The sequence below is a fragment of the Natator depressus genome, chromosome 11 (assembly GCF_965152275.1).
Source record: "Natator depressus isolate rNatDep1 chromosome 11, rNatDep2.hap1, whole genome shotgun sequence".
Classification (NCBI taxonomy): Eukaryota; Metazoa; Chordata; order Testudines; family Cheloniidae; genus Natator; species Natator depressus.
The window spans coordinates 62,685,164-62,708,153 of NC_134244.1; the positions used below are offsets into that span (position 1 = coordinate 62,685,164).

At 39.3% G+C, this 22,990-nt stretch overlaps 1 protein-coding gene across 1 annotated transcript in view; it reads left to right on the plus strand.

Annotated features, from left to right (window-relative positions):
• Positions 1–22,990, plus strand: part of CREB1 (cAMP responsive element binding protein 1) — a 46,406-nt gene that overhangs the window by 2,919 nt on the left and 20,497 nt on the right. Inside the window, exon 2 of the mRNA XM_074968018.1 lies at positions 21,116–21,237. Coding sequence (XP_074824119.1) covers positions 21,124–21,237 — 114 coding nt within the window. The 5' untranslated portion in view covers positions 21,116–21,123. The remainder of the gene's footprint in view (positions 1–21,115; positions 21,238–22,990) is intronic.

Below are 22,990 nucleotides of genomic sequence, written 5' to 3' on the forward strand. Positions count from 1 at the left end.
GCCTGATTCCCGCATTGAGTAGTATAAACTTGACAATTAGAGGAGTGCTTGAAAATCTTAGGAAACTGAAGGGCTGATACAGCACCATTGAAATCAGTGGATCTTTCTGTTGATTTCAGGGGGATGGTGATTCAGTAATGAAATATAATATACTTTTGTTTTGTAAAAAGAAAAGGAGGACTTGTGGCACCTTAGAGACTAACCAATTTATTTGAGCATAAGCTTTCGTGAGCTACAGCTCACTTCATCGGATGCATTCAGTGGGGCATCCGATGAAGTGAGCTGTAGCTCACGAAAGCTTATGCTCAAATAAATTGGTTAGTCTCTAAGGTGCCACAAGTCCTCCTTTTTCTTTTTGCGGATACAGACTAACGCGGCTGCTACTCTGAAACATTTTGTTTTGTGTAATTCATTCTTAGTGAAGTGGATTGTGTGTTTTTTAATACAAAAGTGTTAGTAAAGTGACAGTAAATACTTGAATCTTATTATTTTACATCTGCAAGACTTACCTCTCATCTATCCTAAACCTATTCTATTTGAGGGTAGGAAGTAAGACACTAAATCGTTGCTTTCTAACCTGCGAAATACCTGTTTAAGAACTTTACTACTCCCCTCATCAAAATATTAAAGCTTAAATTAGTTTGCTTTGAATGTGTCTATATTTTTGTCGATAAACTTAATGCCCTCTTTAGATTGTATGGGAATCTTGTCCTGGGAAGGGAGGAGACTGAACTTCTAGCAGAGGGGAGAGGGCAGTCCATTGGGTGTTGGCTGCCCAGCTGAACTCTGGCTCCTCTGTGGAGAGGCTTATGTGCCACCTTAGGCTCCCCTTTGGCTTCATAGGTCAGAGTGGGACTGGGAGTAGTGGTGGTATCTCCAAGTACTGGTAGCCTTAACATGGGGGGTAGATCTTCAGAACCTGATTAATCCTTACTTGCTTTAATCATCAGTGACATAGCTAACTATTTTGACATTTTAGATTATCCTAGGGTCCATCTGCAAAACAAAACCTTCACTGGTGGTGGTATGCTGCTACAATCATCAAATGTAGATATGCCACACTGAGACAAATTACTGCAGAAAATCACTGTTCTGCTGGAATAAAAAGTATCAGTACAAGCCCTGTCTTGCACTAGTGCAGAGCTCTACATCGCTATGTAGCTGCAAATTTTGTTAATGTAGGTAAGGCCCTACATTTGTAAAGATACAATAGATGTCACTTACAGTTACACATTACTCTTATTTTCAATGCTTTCTTTGCAACTAGCAGGCCTGGTTGGAGTCTTATTGATATGTATGAGCACATCAAGAACAAAATGGCAACGTTTTATTTATTTATTTGAATAAATGCAGCAAACTGTCCAAATTGGAGCATTGATCTTACATACTCCTACATCTTGTAAAGTTGTCTATGATACAGCTGGCATGTTAAAATGTTATTTATTATTTGTATTGCTATCTCACTGGAACTGAATCCTTAAAGTAAAAATTGTCACGCTACCTTGTCTGTGGTCAGTGATTATGAATGTCTGTAATCTTATGTCTGAGTGTTGAGAAGCATCCCTGTAGATGAGTGTTTCTCTTCCACTTCTCCCAGTTGTTTCCCTGTTCAGCTGCTAATATTTGGTAAATGCTTCAAAACTTTACATTTAGACCAGAGAAGTGCAGCATATTTTAAGAAGAAAGGCAGGAATGCACATTCCCATGCTGCTTTCTCCCTGATGCTGGCAAAAGCAGTAGTTCGAAATAGACAAGGATTTCCTCAGTTTCCTATTGCCTCTGTTTTCCCTCTCTGTGTGGGATGTACACTATCCATCTAGGAGAAGAAAACAAATTGTGGGAGTCTCCTGATAGGAGAGGGTAAGAAAATTGGAGGAAGCATATTTAGTTGTTAAAATACAGCTCTAGACATTATCTTGCTACTACGGCTGACTCAATAACTCATGCGCGACCTTAAGCAAATCCTAATTATTGTGCAGCCATTTCCCCCTTAGTAAATGGGCATACCTACCTATCTCACAAGAGTGGTGGTTGTTTGTTATGCACTTTGTGATTCTTGGGTGAATGGTGCTAAAATAGTGCTAAATACATAGGAATTCCCATTCTGGCTCATACTAGTGGCCTGGCACTAGTATTACCATACTCGTGGTCTGACAGTTAAAAAAGCTAACCATGTTAGGAACCTTTAGGAAAGAGAGAGATAATAAGACAGTCAATTTCATAAGGCCATTATATAAATCCACGGCATGCCCACACCTTGACTACTGTATGCAGTTCTGGTAGTCCCGTCTCAAAAAAGATAATTAGAAATGGAAAAGGTACAGGGAAGGGCAACAAAAACGATTAAGAGAATGGAACAACTTCTTTATGAAGAGAGATTAACAAGACTGGGACTGTTCAGGTTGGAAAAGAGATGACTAAGTGGGGATATGATACAGAGCTATAATATCATGAATGGCATGGAGAAAGTGAATAAGTGTTATTTTTCCCTTTGCATAACATAAGAACCAATGGAATTAATAGGCAGCAGATTTAAAACAAACAAAAGGAAGTACATCTTCACACAACACACAGTCAGCCAGTGGCACTCATTGCCAGGGGATGTTGTCAAGGTCAGAAGGAATAACTGGGTTCCAAAAATAACTCGATAAGTTCCTGGAGGATAGGTCCATCAATGGCTATTAGCTAAGATGGTCAGGGATGCTGTTATACCAATAAAATAAAAACCAGCAGGACCTTATTAAAGGGGAAAAGGCAAAATGCCACAATTATTGTCAATACAGAAAGAATCATAGTAAGCAGTTAGAGCTATAACATTCCATTCAATTTCATATTTATTCACACATTCATTCATACAAACACACACAGGTTCTGCAAGGTTGTTATCATAGTTACCAGCCTTAGAGTTGCTCATGCCAAGCCACTGGCCAGGTGGCCTGAACATGAGGAGGGAGCAGGGCCTTGTCAGATGCACATCTGATGCTCCTGGAAGTTGGTTTGCAGAATCAGACCCCAAAGTTCTCACTTTCTAGAGTCCATTTTTATAGGAATTTCTTCCTATGCCAGTCTCTGGGAATTGCTTCATTATGCTGTTGCTGAATCAATCAGCAGATGTGGCACATTCCTGACGGCTCTGTGCTGCCAGATGTTATCTTGTTCTTTGGTTCTCCCATTCTTGAGGCTGTTGGGTGGATTCCAGTCTGCCCTCCGGGGGTCCTCTGGTTATTTCCACTTGACGCCTTCTTCAGCCGATGGATACTGGGTTCTTAGGCTGGCGCCTCCCTGATCATTCAGTTATTATCCACACCAAGCATCCATCCACATACATCCTCTATCTCTATTTTAATCACAATTGTTAACAAAGCGAGATGAATACAACAAAAGGGCGGGGAGTCTTTGTGTGCTGTTTCTTTTGTTACAGAGTATTGCTTTGAGTCTCTCTCTGTGTGAGGAGTAGTTGTTACAAAGAATTGCTTTGAGAACAGACTCTGTCTTAGAATGTACTAACACAATTAGCAGCTTGCAAGTTTCACACATAGAGGGAGAGAAACAGTACCAAAAACCAAGAGACCTCTTAATTAGTAATACCCTGGAATTTAAACTATGGGGAATCAAACTCATTTGTGATTTTAATACAGAACTTCTTTAATATGATCCAACAATGCAACCCCATGCTCCTGGTGTCCCTAAGCTGGGACTGGATGGATCACTTAATGATTGCCCTGTTCTGTTCATTTACTTTTTGAAGCATCTGGCATTGGCCACTGTTGGAAGATAGGATACTGGGATAGAAGGGCCATTGGTCTGGCCTAGTATGGTCATTCTTATGGTCTTATGTCTGGTCTGAAGTACTGCCTCCAACAGTGGCCAGCATCAGCTGCTTTAGAGGAAGGTGCTAGAAACTAATAATGGACTTTTGTTACTCTGCTCTAGAGGCAGTTGGCTGATACCCTGAAGCATAAGCATGTATGCCCTTTATGTACATTTTCATACTGTTTCATGTGACTAGCCATATAAATCTCTAATCCTTTATTAAGTATTATTTGAGCGATAGCATATTAGGTTGAGGATAGTTTTGTCCCTCATTCCCTGGGGTTAGGCAGGGTCTTTTTTTGAAGGGAGAAAGTGACTTGGATTGCTTTGTAGGCGGACCGACCTTTTCTGTTCCGTATAAATAGTGACATCCTTTCAAGGCCAGACAGGCTAGGGGAAAAAATCCTATTGTCCAGCAGCCTGGGACAATCAAGAACCCAATCTGAAATTTACATACTGCCTTCCAGACTAACTTAAATTTTAAAATTATGGATGCATTTATAACTAAGGATGGATGATGTGATGTGGACTCTGATCCTTATTCGTGGCTGCAGTGCTGAGTGGTTTATGTAAATTTGAATTTTTTTATATATGCAAAATAAATAAAAATGTGATGCAGCAGTTTCAAATATTTTGCAGTCACATGCACACTTACCTTGTCACATTCATTATTTCATTGTCTTCCTGTGGCACTCTTTACCTTGTATGTTATCCTTTCTCAACTCTGCTTCCTTCCGTGGTCATGCTTTATTATTCATCTTGTTAATTTTTCGACCTCACTGCCCGTTTCTTGAGCTTTCTGTTACTGTCGTTTTCTAAAGGCTGTCTCTAGCTGCAACAGAATTTCCCAGAACCTTCTAGCACTTGGATTATATCTCTTCATCTGTTACATAGACACCGCTAGAAAGAACGAGGAGGATTTGTGGCACCTTAGAGACTAACAGATGTATTTGAGCATAAGCTTTCGTGGGCTAAAGCCCACTTCATCAGATGTATGCAGTGGAAAATACAGTAGGAAGATATAGATATATATACAGAGAACATGAAAAAATGGGGGCTGCCATACCAACTCTTAACGAGACCAATCAATTACTCGTGGCGAAGCACTTACATGAGAGGAAAGTGATCAGGAACAGTCAGCATGGATTCACCAAGGGAAGGTCATGCCTGACTAATCTAATCGCCTTTTATGATGAGATTACTGGTTCTGTGGATGAAGGGAAAGCAGTGGATGTATTGTTTCTTGACTTTAGCAAAGCTTTTGACACGGTCTCCCACAGTATTCTTGTCAGCAAGTTAAGGAAGTATGGGCTAGATGAATGCACTATAAGGTGGGTAGAAAGCTGGCTAGATTGTCGGGCTCAACGGGTAGTGATCAATGGCTCCATGTCTAGTTGGCAGCCGGTGTCAAGTGGAGTGCCCCAGGGGTCGGTCCTGGGGCCGGTTTTGTTCAATATCTTCATAAATGATCTGGAGGATGGTGTGGATTGCACTCTCAGCAAATTTGCAGATGATACTAAACTGGGAGGAGTGGTAGATACGCTGGAGGGGAGGGATAGGATACAGAAGGACCTAGACAAATTGGAGGATTGGGCCAAAAGAAATCTGATGAGGTTCAATAAGGATAAGTGCAGGGTCCTGCACTTAGGATGGAAGAATCCAATGCACCGCTACAGACTAGGGACCGAATGGCTAGGCAGCAGTTCTGCGGAAAAGGACCTAGGGGTGACAGTGGACGAGAAGCTGGATATGAGTCAACAGTGTGCCCTTGTTGCCAAGAAGGCCAATGGCATTTTCGGATGTATAAGTAGGGGCATAGCCAGCAGATCGAGGGATGTGATCGTTCCCCTCTATTCGACACTGGTGAGGCCTCATCTGGAGTACTGTGTCCAGTTTTGGGCCCCACACTACAAGAAGGATGTGGATAAATTGGAGAGAGTCCAGCGAAGGGCAACAAAAATGATTAGGGGTCTAGAGCACATGACTTATGAGGAGAGGCTGAGGGAGCTGGGATTGTTTAGTCTGCAGAAGAGAAGAATGAGGGGGGATTTGATAGCTGCTTTCAACTACCTGAAAGGGGGTTCCAAAGAGGATGGCTCTAGACTGTTCTCAATGGTAGCAGATGACAGAACGAGGAGTAATGGTCTCAAGTTGCAATGGGGGAGGTTTAGATTGGATATTAGGAAAAACTTTTTCACTAAGAGGGTGGTGAAACACTGGAATGCGTTACCTAGGGAGGTGGTAGAATCTCCTTCCTTAGAGGTTTTTAAGGTCAGGCTTGACAAAGCCCTGGCTGGGATGATTTAACTGGGAATTGGTCCTGCTTCGAGCAGGGGGTTGGACTAGATGACCTTCTGGGGTCCCTTCCAACCCTGATATTCTATGATTCTATGATTCTACGATAATTAAGGTGGGCTATTATCAGCAGGAGAAAAAAAACTTGTAGTGATAATCAGGATGGCCCATTTTAAACAGTTGACAAAAAGGTGTGAGTAACAGTAGGGGGAAAAATTAGCATGGGGAAATAGTTTTTAGTTAGTGTAATGACTCATCCACACCCAGTCTTTATTCAAGCCTAATTTAATGGTGTCCAGTTTGCAGATTAATTCTATTTCCCCATGCTAATTTTCCCCCTACTGTTACTCACACCTTCTTGTCAACTGTTTGAAATGGGCCATCCTGATTATCACTACAAAAGCTTTTTTTCTCCTGCTGATAATAGCCCATCTTAATCGATTGGTCTTGTTAAGAGTTGGTATGGCAGCCCCCATTTTTTCATGTTCTCTGTATATATGTATATCTCTTCCTACTGTATTTTCCACTGCATGCATCTGATGAAGTGGGCTTTAGCCCGCGAAAGCTTATGCTCAAATAAATTTATTATTCTCTAAGGTGCCACAAGTACTCCTCGTTCTTTCTGCTGATACAGACTAACACGGCTATCGCTCTGAAATAGACACCATTCTAAATCTTCTGCTTGGTGTCTCAATAGCAGCAAAGAATAGACCATTATTCCATTCTGCAAACAGACCCACCAGCACATCTGATCTGGGGTTAAATACGATAACCTTCTTCCTGTATGGGTTTCCTTCTAAACCCCATTGAACTGTAGAAGAAAGCATGATTTACCTGAATTGGCCCTTATTCTGCAAAACTCTTCCTCTGGCTCTGCTTCGCTGGTAATACCTTCAAATGTACTTGTGTGTGCTCTCCACAAAGTGCAGTAGGAGATATAAGCAGGGCTTAAAAAATCCAGACCCTAGTGGGGTGTAGAGAACTTCCTCTAGAGAGAGTATAAAACCAGTACCATGAAAACAACAGGATTCTGGTCACGCTCTGTGAAACTGATCACAGTCATGGCTGTTTCTCTCTTGCTGCTCTAAAATCTCCTACAAGGGAACAGGATAGGAAGGGTCTTTTCCCTTTTGCCTCATTCTCACAGAGTGACTCCAGTAGATGGAAGCAACAAGTGCAGATTCCAAGCATAGGCAGAGGCAAGAACCAAAGACTGATTATTTTAACTGCTTCTGTCCACAGAGACCAAAGTCATGTAAACTTGTCCATACTGAAGCCGTGAAAGCTGTGACTGGCCAAAGTATGTGGGTGATCTAGGGAGACGTTCCCCCTTTCAGAAGCCTGGACATGTGTGGGGGGAACATAGCTATCCCTTGTCAAAAGTCATGGGGAAGGAGGGGTAAGGAAAGAATCCCTGTAAGAGGCAAGGTGAGAGAACACCTTGGGTCCCCCTTTTTCCAGGTAGCCATGTGTCAGGAAGAACTCCAAAATGTCATGTTCCTTCATTCGAACCTCATAGGTGCTATGATAATACCGATATAAATAATATGAAACGTGAAACCCCCAAACAGAGTCCAGGGGCAGCATCTTGGTGGGGATCTGAGCAGTCCCCTTCAGCTGCTGGAGCAAGGCAGACAGTATATTTTTCAGGAGGCACTGCCCCTTAGAACTCACTGATGATGCTTCCTGCTCTGCAGGACAGTGGTGAATTTGGCCTTAGTAGTGTCCTTATCTCAAACGATATGCAGCTTGGCCTCTCTCTTTCTCTTTTTTTTTAAAGTAAGAATTGTGCCTAAAACTGGATTAGCAAGTTGTTGCCAGTTAGGATTAAGGTGCATTGCAGAGCAGTTCACATTTCTTCTGGTTGGTGAAAGCCAGAGAAGAACAATGTTGCCCATTGCTAATAAATAATCAACACTTTTTTCAGAGAAGCAACTGTAAGAAAAATGTAATTGCCTACCCATCCTCAAAAAGCCAGCACTGAACTCAGCAAACCTTTCCAGTTACCATCCCATCTCCAAACTCCCAGTCTTAGGCAAAATCATTGATTAAAATAGTGACAATCAAGCTCTATCTCGTGATTCTGTCGACATCCTGGATACATTGCAATCAGGCACTCTAAAAGATGATCTCCTCCTGGAAATGGAGAGACTTAATCTTAATGCACATACTGTTTGATATGCCTGTAGTTTTGGCTCCAGCCAAGCATGGGGTGCTCCTTTTCCACTCGCATTCATGACATAACTAGATTTAGACAGGGCAGAACTACAGTGGCTCAACTCATTCCTCTCCAGCAGGACCCAGAGAGTAGTGATGCTTTTCATCCCAAAGGCCCTGCCCTGTGGGGTCCCTTGAGGATCCATCCTGTTTCCGCATCTCTTCAGTATCTACATGGCTACTTACAGAGATGGTAAGACATCTGGGGCACTGATGCCAATGGTGCACCATTGACACCTACCTGTCTGTTTTATTTTACACCAAGGCAACCAACAGCATCACAAGCATATGCCAATGTGTACATGAAACAAATATCCATGAAGAGCAGCTGGCTCAAACTCAGTCCAATCAAGAAGTGATACTGGTTGGAAGCAGGGAAATACACTTAAGAACTAAGCTGGACATTGTCCTCCTTTTCCATTGAAGTCATGTTTGACTAAAAGATAAAATAGCATCAGTACAGGAAAAAACCACCTTTCATCTGTAGCTTGTTAAGAAATTCCACCTCTTTCTGGATCTGGGCACACTTATCCATGCATTTGTTATCTCCACATTGGATCACTGTAACTCACTGTACCAGGGCTGAATGTAGAAGCAAAGCAGAGTCTCCAGTTTTGTGCAGGAAGAGGCTTCTCACTATCTCAACAGGACAAGCTGCTGCAGGTACCTCACCCATGTGCTCCACTCCCTCTCCTGGCTCCCAGTCTGATTCCATTGCCAGTTCAAGTTCTTAGTCCTGATTTTCAAAATCATCAATACCTCAGGACCACCTCTCATTCCTGTATCTACCAAGACAGCTATGCTGCTCTAGAGCAATGCAGTTCTCGAAATTCAAGATGAAGTATTAGAGTTCTAGCTTGGGGAGGTTTAAGTGTGGAGATCAGAGTAATCCAGAGTATGACCACCCATAAGGCATATTGCAAGACCCTCTTTTGAGAATGCCTTCCTGCAATGGCCAGACTGATTAAAAATACATGGAAAAACTATTCACTGAGTGTGTTATTTTTTTTTAAGGCAGAGTAATTTTGGATTAAATTTAGCAAGTTTAGGTTTTTTTTGGGGGGTGCTGCCAAAAGTGGCTTACAAGTTACATTGTTTTAGTACAACAGGACAATTAGTATAGAATCAAGGCTCTTTGTATCGCTTCAGAAACACTTTACAAGAGTGGTGACATTGAGTTAAATGGGGGAGTTCAATTAAAGCAAGATGACATTGACAGTTTTGTTTCAAAATTAGTGGAGCCTGAAAGACAAAGTAGTTGTAGAGAATGGGGGTGTATGTGTATAACATAATTCTTTGTAAGTGTCTCAAAATTTAAGGGGTGACCTTGAGTGCACATGGCTTCTAAAGACTTTTATTTTGTGCATAATGGAGCGAGTAAAACTTTAAAACAATAACACTCTATAGGTTGAATTCATAGATATTGACTGTTGTTCTTAATTCACTACAAACATTTGGCCTCTGTTATTTCTAGCCATCTTGCTTCCAGATTTAATCCACTTCACATAGTAATCCATTAATAAACTAGTAGAAAAAAATCAGTTTAATGAACATGTCCATTTTTGTTTTTTTCCCTTATGAACTCATTAAACAGATTTTCAAACAAAAGTCTTGTCAGTGTTCATCATGTGACATAACCTCGTATTCATATGTTTGGGGTTGAATATTTGAACTGTCATGTATATTCCAAACATCAAACATTATGAAAAATGTTTTTTGTTTTGTTTTTTTAATAATCTATTCCTGTAAAAGCTGCAGTTTATACACGAAGCAATGATTTTGTACAACCTGACTTACAATAATGCTTACTTTAGTGCTCTAGATTCTAAAGTGGGTCAGATACATTCAAAATGAAGTTGTCACTTCTGATCAACTTATAAAATCTGAGCATAGAGAAAGAGTAGTTGTCTAACATTCTGTTACATAGTACATAGAATTTAGTAATTCTGTTGATCACATTTAAAACTTGACATTCTTGCACTGAACGTCTTGACTCAGTTGCCAGTCTTTATAATACAAAAACATTCCAGCTGTAAATGTTGGTTTTACCACTTTAGAGCTTCAGCAGTAGATTTTTCAAGTTCCAGTATTTTGCTTCATGCTCAGGTGGTCTTAGTGTTCAAATCCACCCCAACATAGAAAGGAAAGGAGTGGCCTGGATAATAGAAATCAAGCACTGAGTCTAATTTATCATTTACTTTTTTGTGACTGAATAACAATTTTTAGCTACTCAAGAGTTGCCACCCAGTATTATGGGAAGGGAGAGAAGACATGTTTTGTTGTCTGGAATCTATTTAGTTCCAGAGTCGTGGGGATTTTCGCTAGGATTTTGTTTCAAAACATAACCTTACATACATAATAGACCAGGATGGCACCCCCATTCTGATTGTGATCTCTGTGGGCCATCAATCCAATCCTAAAATGGGATACCTTGATCAGTGTAAGGATTGCCGTCTATGTTCACACCGTAACGTTAACCTACGGTCCACAAACAAATGAGTTTGGCTTGAAAGACTACAAATAATGGCATTACATTTAATACAGTGTGTAGTGTTTTTTGTGATACCTGCTTTTGTAGCCTTAATACATATTTATCTGTTATACAGATCCTCTGTAACCATATAAATCAGATAAGGAAACACCTGTGCTGAGGCAATTTCCTTGCTTTCTAGTAGAGCTGCAAGATTGCCACTTGCGTACGGATGTGCAGCATTCCGGGTTAGTAGATTACTGCAGGTCGCATTTAGTGTTCTATGCCTGCAGAGAAGTTTTGAGCTGCTGACTTTTTCAGAGGGCATTAGTTTAAAGAAAGCTGCAACGGGAAACTTATATGTCAGTTTTTTGAAGGAAATTAACATTTCAGAGTAACTTGGACTTTGTTAATTTAACCAGTATGTGAGGGACTGAATGATTAGAGTCTGTGAATCTCTGCACTGCAGAGGGAAAACAAAGTCTGTACAAGAGACTATCCTTATTAGACAACCTGATATCTTAAGCCAGCTGCAAAGTATCCCCCCAAATATGAGTACAATTCTACTTCACCTTTCTTAGGAGACCACCTCTGTTGAGCAACCAGTCTTTGCTCCCCTAACTAGTTGTTTAAACCCAGTTTCCCTGTATTACTAATATACCCTTCACTACCCACTTCTCAGCAGTAACTAGTTATTGCCTTATCGAAAGTCATACACTCAACGTGCAGCCTAAGTGACCGGGATAAGTGCAGACTTCCCCGTAAAGGGGGAATCCACCACCAACACCAGGCCACAGTGGTTCAGGACTACCGTAGTCTCTGCAGCTGGTGGATCCAAGCAGTTATGTATGCACTGAACCTCACCCAGTGAATTGCTATGTATGAAGCCAATGTGGCACGTGGATCAAGATCCTTAAATGGGTTCATCTCACTTTTTCCTGAAGCAGTTACTCTAGGTCTAACTGGATGGGGTCTTCAGAGATTAGAATATACTTGGGGGAAAAATAAATGTTCTATTTAAATGAAAATGACAGGTCTGCCATCAATTCCAAATCCTGATAAACTCCACACAGTGAGAAACGGATGCATGTTTGCCTCTTCAAGTGGCGCTTAACCTGCTCTTGCTTCTTTCCCGGGTCTCATGGCGTCTTCATTTCCTTTCTCTGTCATTTTTCTTATTGTTCACACAGACATTACCCTGCTTTCTGTTCGCTTCGCTCTCCCACTTCCTCTCTCTCAAGGGGTCTGCTTTCAGAATCAGCTCGTCTCTCTTTTATTCTGCGCTGCCTAGCTCTTTTAGCCAAAGGACCATCAGATGCTAATGTTCCGAACGTACTGCCACTAAAGGAGATTCCCCAAAATATTTCACATGCTATTAAATCGTAAAAGAGAAGAGAATCACTGTGTTGTACCCCCTTACAGTAGTGAGCATGACATTAGGGAGCTGCAGTATTTGAAAGCAGCAGTATAGGGGCCCCCATTTGAGATCATAAACCCAAATGACACATGACTTAATATTGATGTGATTGTAGCTTTGTTTTTTTAACTGCCAATCAAAATGGAAACTGGTTTGTAGTTTAATGCTGGACACAAGTGACAGTGTTACAAGGGTTCGATTTATGACTTGCTACAGTCACTGGCTTCAAGGTAAGTTGTCAAGAAATGTAAACTCTCATGTGTCCTTTTCATTCTCCAGTCCTCAGTTCTATACCCAGTATGATTCTGGCCAAAGATAAAAGGAATAATTGACTAGGGCCAGAAATTAAACCCTTTATCGAACAGTATATTGCTGAGCATGACTCTAGTTTACCGGGCCTACACCACCTGTCAAGAACTTGTTTTGTAGAAGAGGTAAGTGTCTAAATATATAGTAGGATCATCAGCTCCCAGATTCTGCCATCAAAAAATAACCTGACACCTACTCTTTACATGGAGTTAAAAACTTTGGTGTTTAAGTCACATTGGCCCAGTCTAGTAAAGTGATCATTTTAGTGGGCTATCATGCTGCTACAGTGAGCATGAGTGCAACTTTCTGAATTATATTAGCTTCAATATTTTGATCTTTGATATCAGCACCAAGTTAAAAAGGTGTGCTCTTTCATTTATTGACATTTCATTTTTGTCAGAGGAAAATGGTGTGTGTACTATTAAGGAGAACCACAAAAAACTCAGTGGGGTTAAAAATAAGGTATCGGTACTTTTGGTTTTTTTAAAGTAAATAAATAAAAAGGAAAGATACCAAGCTGCAGCGAAACACAATTGGAATACAGAAGTGAACAGACCACATAATATTTGTACTTAATTCTGTTCTTAATAACGTGTGCGGTATGCTTATTGAAGTCCATGGGAGTTGGTCACATACTTTCTAGGGCAAAATTTAGCCTTCAGAATCTCTATTGCTTGTATAGTTGCAATGCATGGAGGTATTTGGGGATGAGGTTGTTTTGTTTTTATTCTTTTTGTCTGCATACTTATCAAAGGTATTTCAAATCCTGGAACATATATCAAAATTTCAAATAAAAGCAAACAAACTGATTATCCTTTTAGTATCCTACCTGTGTACATCCAGCTGGAAGCAGTAAATCATATTCATGAATTAAAGGTGACTTGTAAAATAACTTTTTAAAAGGGAGTAGGGGTTGTGCCTTTTTCTGTTTTTGTTCTGTTTCTCTTTGATAGTGGAAGAATCTCTTTGGATGGTAGGGGGAATCTTTTTCGTGGTGGCTTTTTTAAACATCCACCTCAAATATTAAGTTTGGTCCTCCTTTTTTCTGCTGGAAGAGAACTGGAATAAGAACTTTTTTAGCTCTCAGGTGAAGGGACAGAGTATAGAATCTTAAATAGTTAGCAATCGGGTATTTAAGTTAAATATTGTGATGCTTCCCAGGGGTTCTCAGGGTTGTGAGGCACCTCGCTATCACCTGCCATTAGCATGAGGAAGCCTTGTCTGTACCTGCCTCATCTGTACCTGGGTCAGCTCCCTGACTCCTCAGGCAACACAAGCAGTCCCCTCTAGGCCAATGCAGACCTTGCTTTCTCTACAAACTAGCAATAGGCACCCCTGGAGCCCTCCGATCATGTCTCTGAAGCATCCAGCCCCTGGTCCATTGAACATGCACAGTATTCACAGATTTGTTGCCTCTAAAGAAATAGTATACCCCAGCTTACCCATTTCACTTTAGGTCACCACTCCACTTAACACACAGCACTTATACTTGTTTTCACTATTGACATGTCTATATTTATTTTAAAAAGAAGAGAGATAATAGCAAAGTAGAAGTATTGGAAACAAATTGTTACATATAAAATAAAATCATAACAAACATTCTACCACCTACACTTACTTCTCTAGATACTTTCATGTCTTACAGAGCAATGTTCACCCAAAGTCCTTCCAGCATTTTTACAGCCAGCATTATACCCCAACAATCTATTGTCTTTACTCATAAATAGGATCCCCTCCTGCTGTTTATCTCTTGAGGATTTTGCTGTCTCTTGATTATCATTTGGCTCAGTATGCACTGTGAGACACACTTCCTGCTTGGCAGGAATCTGCCTGAGACATATCACCTCCTAGTTAGCTACCTTAAGAACGTCATTTTCAGTAGAGACACACAAGTCCTTAAATACTATCTGTAAAACATTGTGCAGTGATGACGACAACCACAGGGCTGCTGGCTCTCTTTAGAGACCTCACATGTGCCACCCTTTAATGATTTATCCTAGTATCTGACCCAGGGAGTGCCTGTAAAACTTCATGCACTCTTTCTGCCAGTTGGCACCAAGAGGTTCCTGGGTCACAAAACTTGCTGTTATTTTTTTTAAAAAAGGAAGAGAGTTGAATAAAAATATCTTCCCCTCTCATTTAGGGTCTAATCCAAAACCCACTGAAATCATTGGTCATTTTTCAGCTAGGTCTGTAGGGTATTTCTACAGCCTGCACAGACAGACTTGCACTAGTTTTGCTCAAGCTAGTGGGCTAAAAATAGTGTGGCTATTGCGGTATGTTCGGAGACTCAGGCTAGCCACCTGAGCTTGGACCTAAGGAGCTGAGTGGGCTTGGACTTTGGCAGTTAATCCAAGCCACTGCCCATGCCACGACGTCCACACTGCTATTTTTAGTGCTCTACCTTGGGCAGAGCCGGCACCTGTCTCTCTGCCTGGCTTAGGAGGCATGCTCCCAGCCGCAGGTAGGTAAGACCTGGATTTCTAAAATTAAAAAAAAATAAAAATCAGAAATTGTGTAAAATGACACACATCTCTTTCTATTCCCCCCATCACTTTCCTGAATTTCACATGCTCGTGACCTCCCAAAACATTCACATTTTGGACTAGAATATTCCATGCTTCAAGTCTATGTAAATACTTGTAAAAAAAAGTTTTAGGAAAACTCTTTCAGCTATAAGTTCAGCAAAAGTGGGGGGAAATGCCCATTTAAAAATACTCTAGACATTCGTTTTTTTGGCCGAATACACAAAAAATGTCCATATCAAGTTTCAAATGTCAAACTAGTGACTTTGATCATTCAAAAAGAATAATTTTAGTTTATCAAAGAGGAGCGTATTTGTGCATTACTAGTTCAGGCCCTGATTCTGCAAATGTCTGGAAATAGGATGAGTCACATGAGTTAAATTATGTATGTATGTGTTTGCAGGACCAGAACATAAGTGCACACTTATGGAAAGTGTGCAGCAGGAAATAAACTCCGCAATTACATCACCACCATGTTTTCTTTTACTTAAAACAAAACAATTTAAATTCAAAAAATCCTAGATAGTAGTGTAACATTCTGGTTGTAGTGTTAAGTGTTCAAATTAGAACATTCCAATAGTTAAGAATGCTAGGCAACATTCACTCAGACATCTTGTGTGTATATTTTCTCTTTCTCATTCTTCCTGTTAAAGGAAAATTTTATTGTATTATAGTTAGTGTGTGCCAAAAACTACACAGGAATTTCCTGACTTGGGTGTTCCACAGCTCTGATGTTACATTTTGTAATTATGATGAGATCAGACACTCACATCCTTGGTTGTGAGATTTTAATTGAGGATGAAAATAATTGTAGCCCCAATAATTTTTGCCAGTCGTTTGTCATTTAGATAGCCAAAATGAAGTAGTGAAATTATTAATGGGAGCTACATGAAATTTGTTTAGATACTGTAGTACAAAGGTACTATAATGCTAGATTATTTCCTACCTGAACATCCTTGAACTGATCTAATGCCAAAGACTGCCAATAATGTTTGCACAAAAGTGACATAGAAGGGGTCAAAATAGAATCCATGCAGTTTGTTACAGATTCAAAAACTGGATATATGTATCTATGTAAAGACACAGTGTTTCTTGAAATAGTATTTAAATTTATTCTGTTAAATATACTTTGGCTTTCTGATGTCTTAAGTATCAGTTTCTTTAAGGTGACATATGAAATGGGTGCGGAGGGAGTTACATCCTTTTTTAAATTATTATTCTTATTTTTGTTGTATGAAGAAGGCCTGAAAGGTTTTCTACTTGATGATTTCCTTAAAAATATCAGGAATGTTTCAAGGGATGTTCCTTTTTTTGTTGAAGACCTTACTGGAAGACTCAGAAATATGCAGGGATAGCTTGTTCACTCCTTTCTTGAAGGGGCAGGGTGTTAAATCTTTAACAACGAGAAATTTTCTCTGAAGTGTGATACCTGAATAGCAGGTAAGAGTTTTAAACAGTCTGAGTTTTAAACACTTCCCATTTCAATTAATCGGGGTTAGTTCCTTTGTATGAGATGTCAAGATCATACTAATTCTCCAGTCATCCATACAGTATTCCAGGAGAGACAAGACTTCAATTTCTAATGTAGAAAACAAGAAAACAAAAAAAAAAATCTTTTCTGGCTGCTGCTAGGGCATCTAAATCATGTTGAGGGAAAAGTCAGATCCCCAGAGTGTGGCAGCAATTGATTTTTGTGAAGGTTCAATGGAAAGTGAGAGCTGCAGGGGAGTGTGGAGATGCAGGGAGAGGTGGAGAGGGAGTGGAATGTGATGTTCAAGAAGGAGAGTGACGCACTTAGGAGAATATGTGGGATAGGAATAGACTGAGAGAAACGGGAATGTGGGGTACAGGAGGGAGACTGTAGAGGTACAGGTGGATACTGTGGGGCATATTTGTTAAGTTTACTCGTCTGTAATTCCCTGGATCAATATCTTTTTTTTTTTTCTTTCTTTAGATATAGGTATAACATTTGCTACCCTCCAATTCTCTGTTATGGTAGCTATTTTTAATGAGAGCTTATGTGTTTTTGCTAGCAGCTCAGACACTCAAGACTTTTCCAGAACCCCTGGGCCTAGTGACTGCTTTTTAAGTGATCTATTTGTTCCAGCAACTCTTCTTCTGTCACCTTAGTCTCTGGTAGTATGTGATCTTTATTACCAGAAAGGAGTGGGTCTGGGAGAGGAATAACATCCTCTTTGTTGAAGACTATTGTAAAGAAATCATTTAGCTTCTCAACAATGTCCTGATCTGCCTTATTTGATTCCATTAATCCCTGGTTTATAGTTGAATTTTGAACCTGAAATGATCATACACACTTCGTAAGGTTATGACAAAGATGTTAGATGTACACTCACCCAAATTCTTGTACAGCTGTCCTTTCTGTCTCTCTTTTTGCATGTAGACTCTCGACAATAGGACTTAGAGGAACAATACCAATAGAGTTTAATTTAAGGGGGAAGTAGACCAACCGTTACTGTTTCAAAAGTCTCATGCATTTTTGCGCCTTGATAAGCAGTGCAGTGGAGTGCAAACTTGCAGTTTGTTCATTTATGAGGTCTTTGATTGCTATGGTAATACAACTAATAAGTAGTAATAGTGCATAGGACTGCTTTTTTTTAAGTTACCTTTTTGGGGGAAATTAAATGGAATATGAAAAAGATTTGTGATAGTATAGCAAATAGTATTTTAAAAATCTAGCAGATTTTCTCTCTAGAGAAGTCTGGATAAACACATTGCTAAGGTTTGCCAGACAGCAAGAATGTGTCTTCCCTTCTTTGACACAGAACCGCTTTACTGTACATACCAAACAAGGACTTGCACATATACACAGGGTTTCACAAATATTAAGTCAATGGAAAAGCCATGAATAGCATGTATGTAAACTATATACATTTTACAGTGAACTTTTAAATCTGTGGAAAGGTCTGATGACCTAAGGAAGACTAGAAAGTCTTCATGGTCTGAAGAAGACATTATAATATCCAGAATGACACTTCTGTGTGCTATAGATGTTTCATTGTTGCTTGCAAACTAAAATCTTTGCTGACTTCCTGAAGTCCTCAGCTGAAGAGCTTGGGTTGAGAGGTTTAGGACAGCTCTGGATCATGGACTAACTGTTGCATGGATTCCCGTGAAGGTTCACACTACAAATATGTTCCTAGTTTAGAAGTTAATTATGTACATCAGATTGTTACAAGCAAATCTTAATATCTGTTTAATAACTTAAAGAGATTTCCATGCAAAAAACATAATCAAAGGTCAGAGTTAAGATTGTAAATAAATCTTTCTAACTTTAAAGATAGATAAACACTGGCGTTCACAAAATTAAGCATTATAAAGGAAGGAAGTTTAAGGTTTTATTTTTAAACAAAATTTAATAACTTTGAACTATAGAACAAAATAACAAACTATAGAATATATAAAAATGATGAGTTAAATTGTCTCAAACAACCTTATCTCAACCCCATTATCCTATCTATGCTCAAACTCCATTCATGAGATATTCTTAGGTAAGCAAGCTTTACATTTTCCAACTAAGATAAAATCAGCCACATACTATACATCCCACAATTGAAATACTAATATCTGCATCATCTGCCAACCAAATGGCCATAGTATCTCCAGTCTGCTCTCTCCTGACCAATCAGCAACCCGAACATCACACCTTTTAGAGGTCAGACACACAAAGACCTATCCAAATCTCACCTTACCTTCCTAATATTGTTCCCTCAGACCCACCATTGGATGCAATGAACCAATCTTAAATTGTTCCGATCCTCAGTGGCAGGCTTCCTGTAGATACTAATAGATGAAAATTGTATTTTGTGTATGTACAATGGTGTGGCCCCTGCAATCTGAATTCTGATTGCATGATTCATGATGGTTACCCGGCCACAGGCTGTGTATTTCTTGAAGTCCTAATGAAAATTTGTAAGGTATAAACTGCCTAAAATACATTAAAACTACAAGATTCACTGCCAGATTACCAAATTATAGAGTATCAGGTATCTGTGAGCTGTGATACTTGTCAGACTCATGTCTGCCTTCTGTGGAATATACAAATTCTGGCATCAGTGGGAGGCAGGGCAGAGTTTGGAATGCTTTGGAGAACCTAACTTGCTTTTTCCAGAAATGGAGAGGGTTTTGTGCTTTTTGTTTTTTAAGTGTAACTTAACCTTGATTTCCTTCCTTTCCATAGTGTTTGAATTTTTAGAATCACCGTGTTCTAATGTTATATTTCCCTTAAATTAGTGATACTTAATTACAACATCACTCCATCTTAACCAGGGACTTTTCTAATTGTTTCCAAACTGATGTTGGAACTACATATGTGGTACTTGATAGCACTAAAACTAGGTTGCTGATTTGAGGGAATATTTTTTTTGTATTGGAATGACCACGTTTTGGTTTATGCACAGTGCCTTCCTCTTTTCCCATGGAACATGACTAAGGTAGTTGGCACCTGTATCTTTCCATTGGTATTTTTCCTGAAGAAAACAAAAGTGTTTATGCAAAATTGGTCTTCTGTTGCTGCTTTCAGTATTTATGGAGCTTTCTCTTTAACAGTCTGGAAACATTCAGTAGAGGCTAAACTGGTCCAGAATTCACTCTTATTGTTGATCATCATTCCACAGATACTTGTCTTAATGCCGTTTACTTTCATTGGTCTGATATGCAGTAACTCTAATCCAAGCCATCGAGATTTCATATTTTACCCAGGACTGAAGTGTGATAAACAGAATGAATGTGAAAGACAATGATCGCTTTAAAAGAGAGCAGTGCCTATTCCCAAAGAATATACATTCCAGTAATTCTGAATCACAGTTCTTGTTGAAATGGAAGCTTCTCTACCATAATATTTCATAAGAAATGTTTAGGCCACCACCATTAAGAAGTGACTGGTTTGTACAATATTCAGGTGCTTATTGAAAGGTAGTGTGATTGGAAGACTTCTCTAAACTTTGAGGCAATTCTTTATTACATGCTAAATATTTTCTTTTGAGTATTTAAAGGCGATTGTAACGTCACTTTCACAGACTGGTGCAGATTTAACATTCAGTAAACTCTCCCTACATGCTTGCTTTTTGGAGTTATGCAACTTCATTGTATAGAATTTTGTATGTTCTACCGAAAAACACTTATTCAATTAACGCTTAAAATAAGATTGTATTAAGAGCTGTCTATGATGCGTAATTTAGCCAAGGAAAATTCATGTTGTATACAAAACAGCATAAAGCCCTCCGACATTTTTATAAAGCTAATTCCAAAAATATTTCAAAATATTATGGGTTGATTATTGGATATCATGCCAAATCCCTTATGTTGGTGTTGGTCCATTCTGGAAGTGACTTCCAGTATTATCTATGTTTATTTTCTTTGGCAGGTGAATTTTACCCACAATTGTGGGTAAAATTTTATTCACAGGAACAGCATTTGTAGGAAACATCCTGCTCAGTCCAAGTGATGGCACATACTCACTTGCTCTGTGGGGATGGTCCGTGCACAGTGTGATCACAGATAGGATTTGTGGGGAATGGAGCATGAATAGTTCATATAGAATCTTCAGCGAATTTAGCTGCCAAACTTAAGTTGCTGAGCATGTGCAAACTGTAGGTTTTTTTGAAGGTTTATATAACTTGGCCAAATTGGGGCAGGTTTTCATGGGGATGGCAAACGGCATATAACTGACAACAGGGAAAGCCTCCTGAGAGATTTTGAGTCCCTGGAAGCGCTAGAACTTCTCAACAAAGCGGTTGTAAGAATATTTTAACATAGGGCAAACAACCTATTTTCTTCAAGTCTTGTTATTAGAAATTGCTAAACTATTTTTACTGAAACTTTACAGAAAATTCAGCCTGAGACAGACAGCTGGCACAGAAAATTTCTTCCTGAATGGTTAAAAGAAAAATTATAAGCAACTGAAAACTAGGTCTTATAATATGAAATGTTGGCCTACATTAACTGTATGCATTGCTACCAGCCCCACCGATAATAATGGAATTACATGGATACGTAAGCCATGAAAGAGGCAAACCCCCATACTCATGACACACATCATTGTGATTGTAGGTAACTAAATGACCATGGAATCTGGTGCAGAGAACCAGCAGAGTGGAGATGCAGCCGTTACAGAGGCAGAAAGCCAACAGATGACTGTACAGGCACAACCGCAGATTGCAACATTAGCCCAGGTACAAAGTGACTTGGTTTAATATTTTTACAGCATTGTTCCCAACTGCATAAGGTGTAAGAAGGAAACTATTTTCTGAGGAGGATGAGAGAATGTTCCATTTTATGTGAGTCTGGAACAGGGAATATGTGTGTTTCATTTAATTTTGTAATGAGAGTTGTACAGTACTACTTGTTGATTTAACTTCAATATCATATTGGACTGTGTTAGGACTGAAGTAGTTTTAATGTATAATCCATTTATAAAGAGACTACAGATATAGACTTTTGAATTACTTCGTTTTACTTGTAGCATTCCTTCTCACCATCCTTTAAAGATACTTCGAAACTTTGAATTTCTGTGTTTCTGTACTGACTTGTATAAACAGGGTTTTGCTCATTTTAGTTAGGAACTTTGTTATGACAGTATACCTATTTCTTAAGAAAACAACTGATTTGTTTTACATGGTTAAATAATGCAGAGAATACATAAATTAACAAAAGGGATGGATATAACGAACATTATAAGCAACAGGAGCAGACTTCCATTTGTTGTATGCTGTTTGCTTTTAATCAGAAACTCAAATTCTGCTGTTGTCTCCCTTTTACTGGGGCACTATTAGACCCTTTATTGTCTCAAAAAAAGTTACTTTGTAGAGGCCAGAAATAATGCAAATCTAATTATCTTCTTAATTTCTGGAACCCAGTTCTTTCCCGGGTTCCATTGATGTTTGCCAGGAGTAACTCCATCGTGTAAATGAGTATAGAATACGGCCTATGGCATCAGTCCTTTGTGTAACAGTTTCACTTTGTAAATTATTTGCATTTCCCCAAAGTATATAAAATTACGTCTCACTCTCATCTCTTTATTTTGTGAATTTCTGATGTCTGTCTTATGGCATGATTATGAAATCATTTACCACTTTCATGTTTACAAAAATACATGACACCTTGTAATAGGCAAGTGTTAAACTCTTTTCCCTGGAATTATGGTCTGATATAATCGACATTGAAACACTGAGAATTTAGCTGTATAGTACTGCAAGTACTTTAGAGGACAGGATTTGAATTCAAAATGATCTAGACAAATTAGAGAATTGGTCTGAAATAAACACAATTAAATTCAATAAAAAGAAGTGCGGAGTTTTTCATTTGGGAAGGAAAAATCAAATGCACAAATACAAAATGGGAAATAACTGGTTAGGTGGTAGCCCTGCTAGCAGGGATCTGCGGATTATAGTGGATCACAAATTGAATATAAATTGACAATGTGATGCAGTTGCTTCTGGGATGTATTAACAGGAGTGTAATATGCAAGACACTGCAGGTAATTGTCCTATTCTGCTTGGCACTGGCAAGGCCTCAACTGGAGTACGATGTCCAGTTCTGGCTGCCACACTTTAGGAAAGTCCGAGAAGACCAACAAAAATGATAAAACCTGACCTATGAGGTAAGGTTAAAAAACCTGAGCATGTTTAGTCTTGAGAAAAGAAGACTGAGGGGAGACCTGATAACAGTGTTCAAATATGTTTAATCTGTTATAAAGGGGACAGTGATCAATTGTTCTGCCTGTCCACTGAAGGTAGGACAAGAAGTAATCTGCAGCAAAGGAGATTTAGGTTAGATATTAGGGAAAACTTTCTAACTATAAGGATACTTTAACACTGGAATAGGCTTCCAAAGGAGGTTGTGGAATCCTATCATTGGAGGTTTATAAGAACAATTTGGACAAACACCTGCAAGGGATGGTCTACATTTATTTGGTCCTGCCGCAGT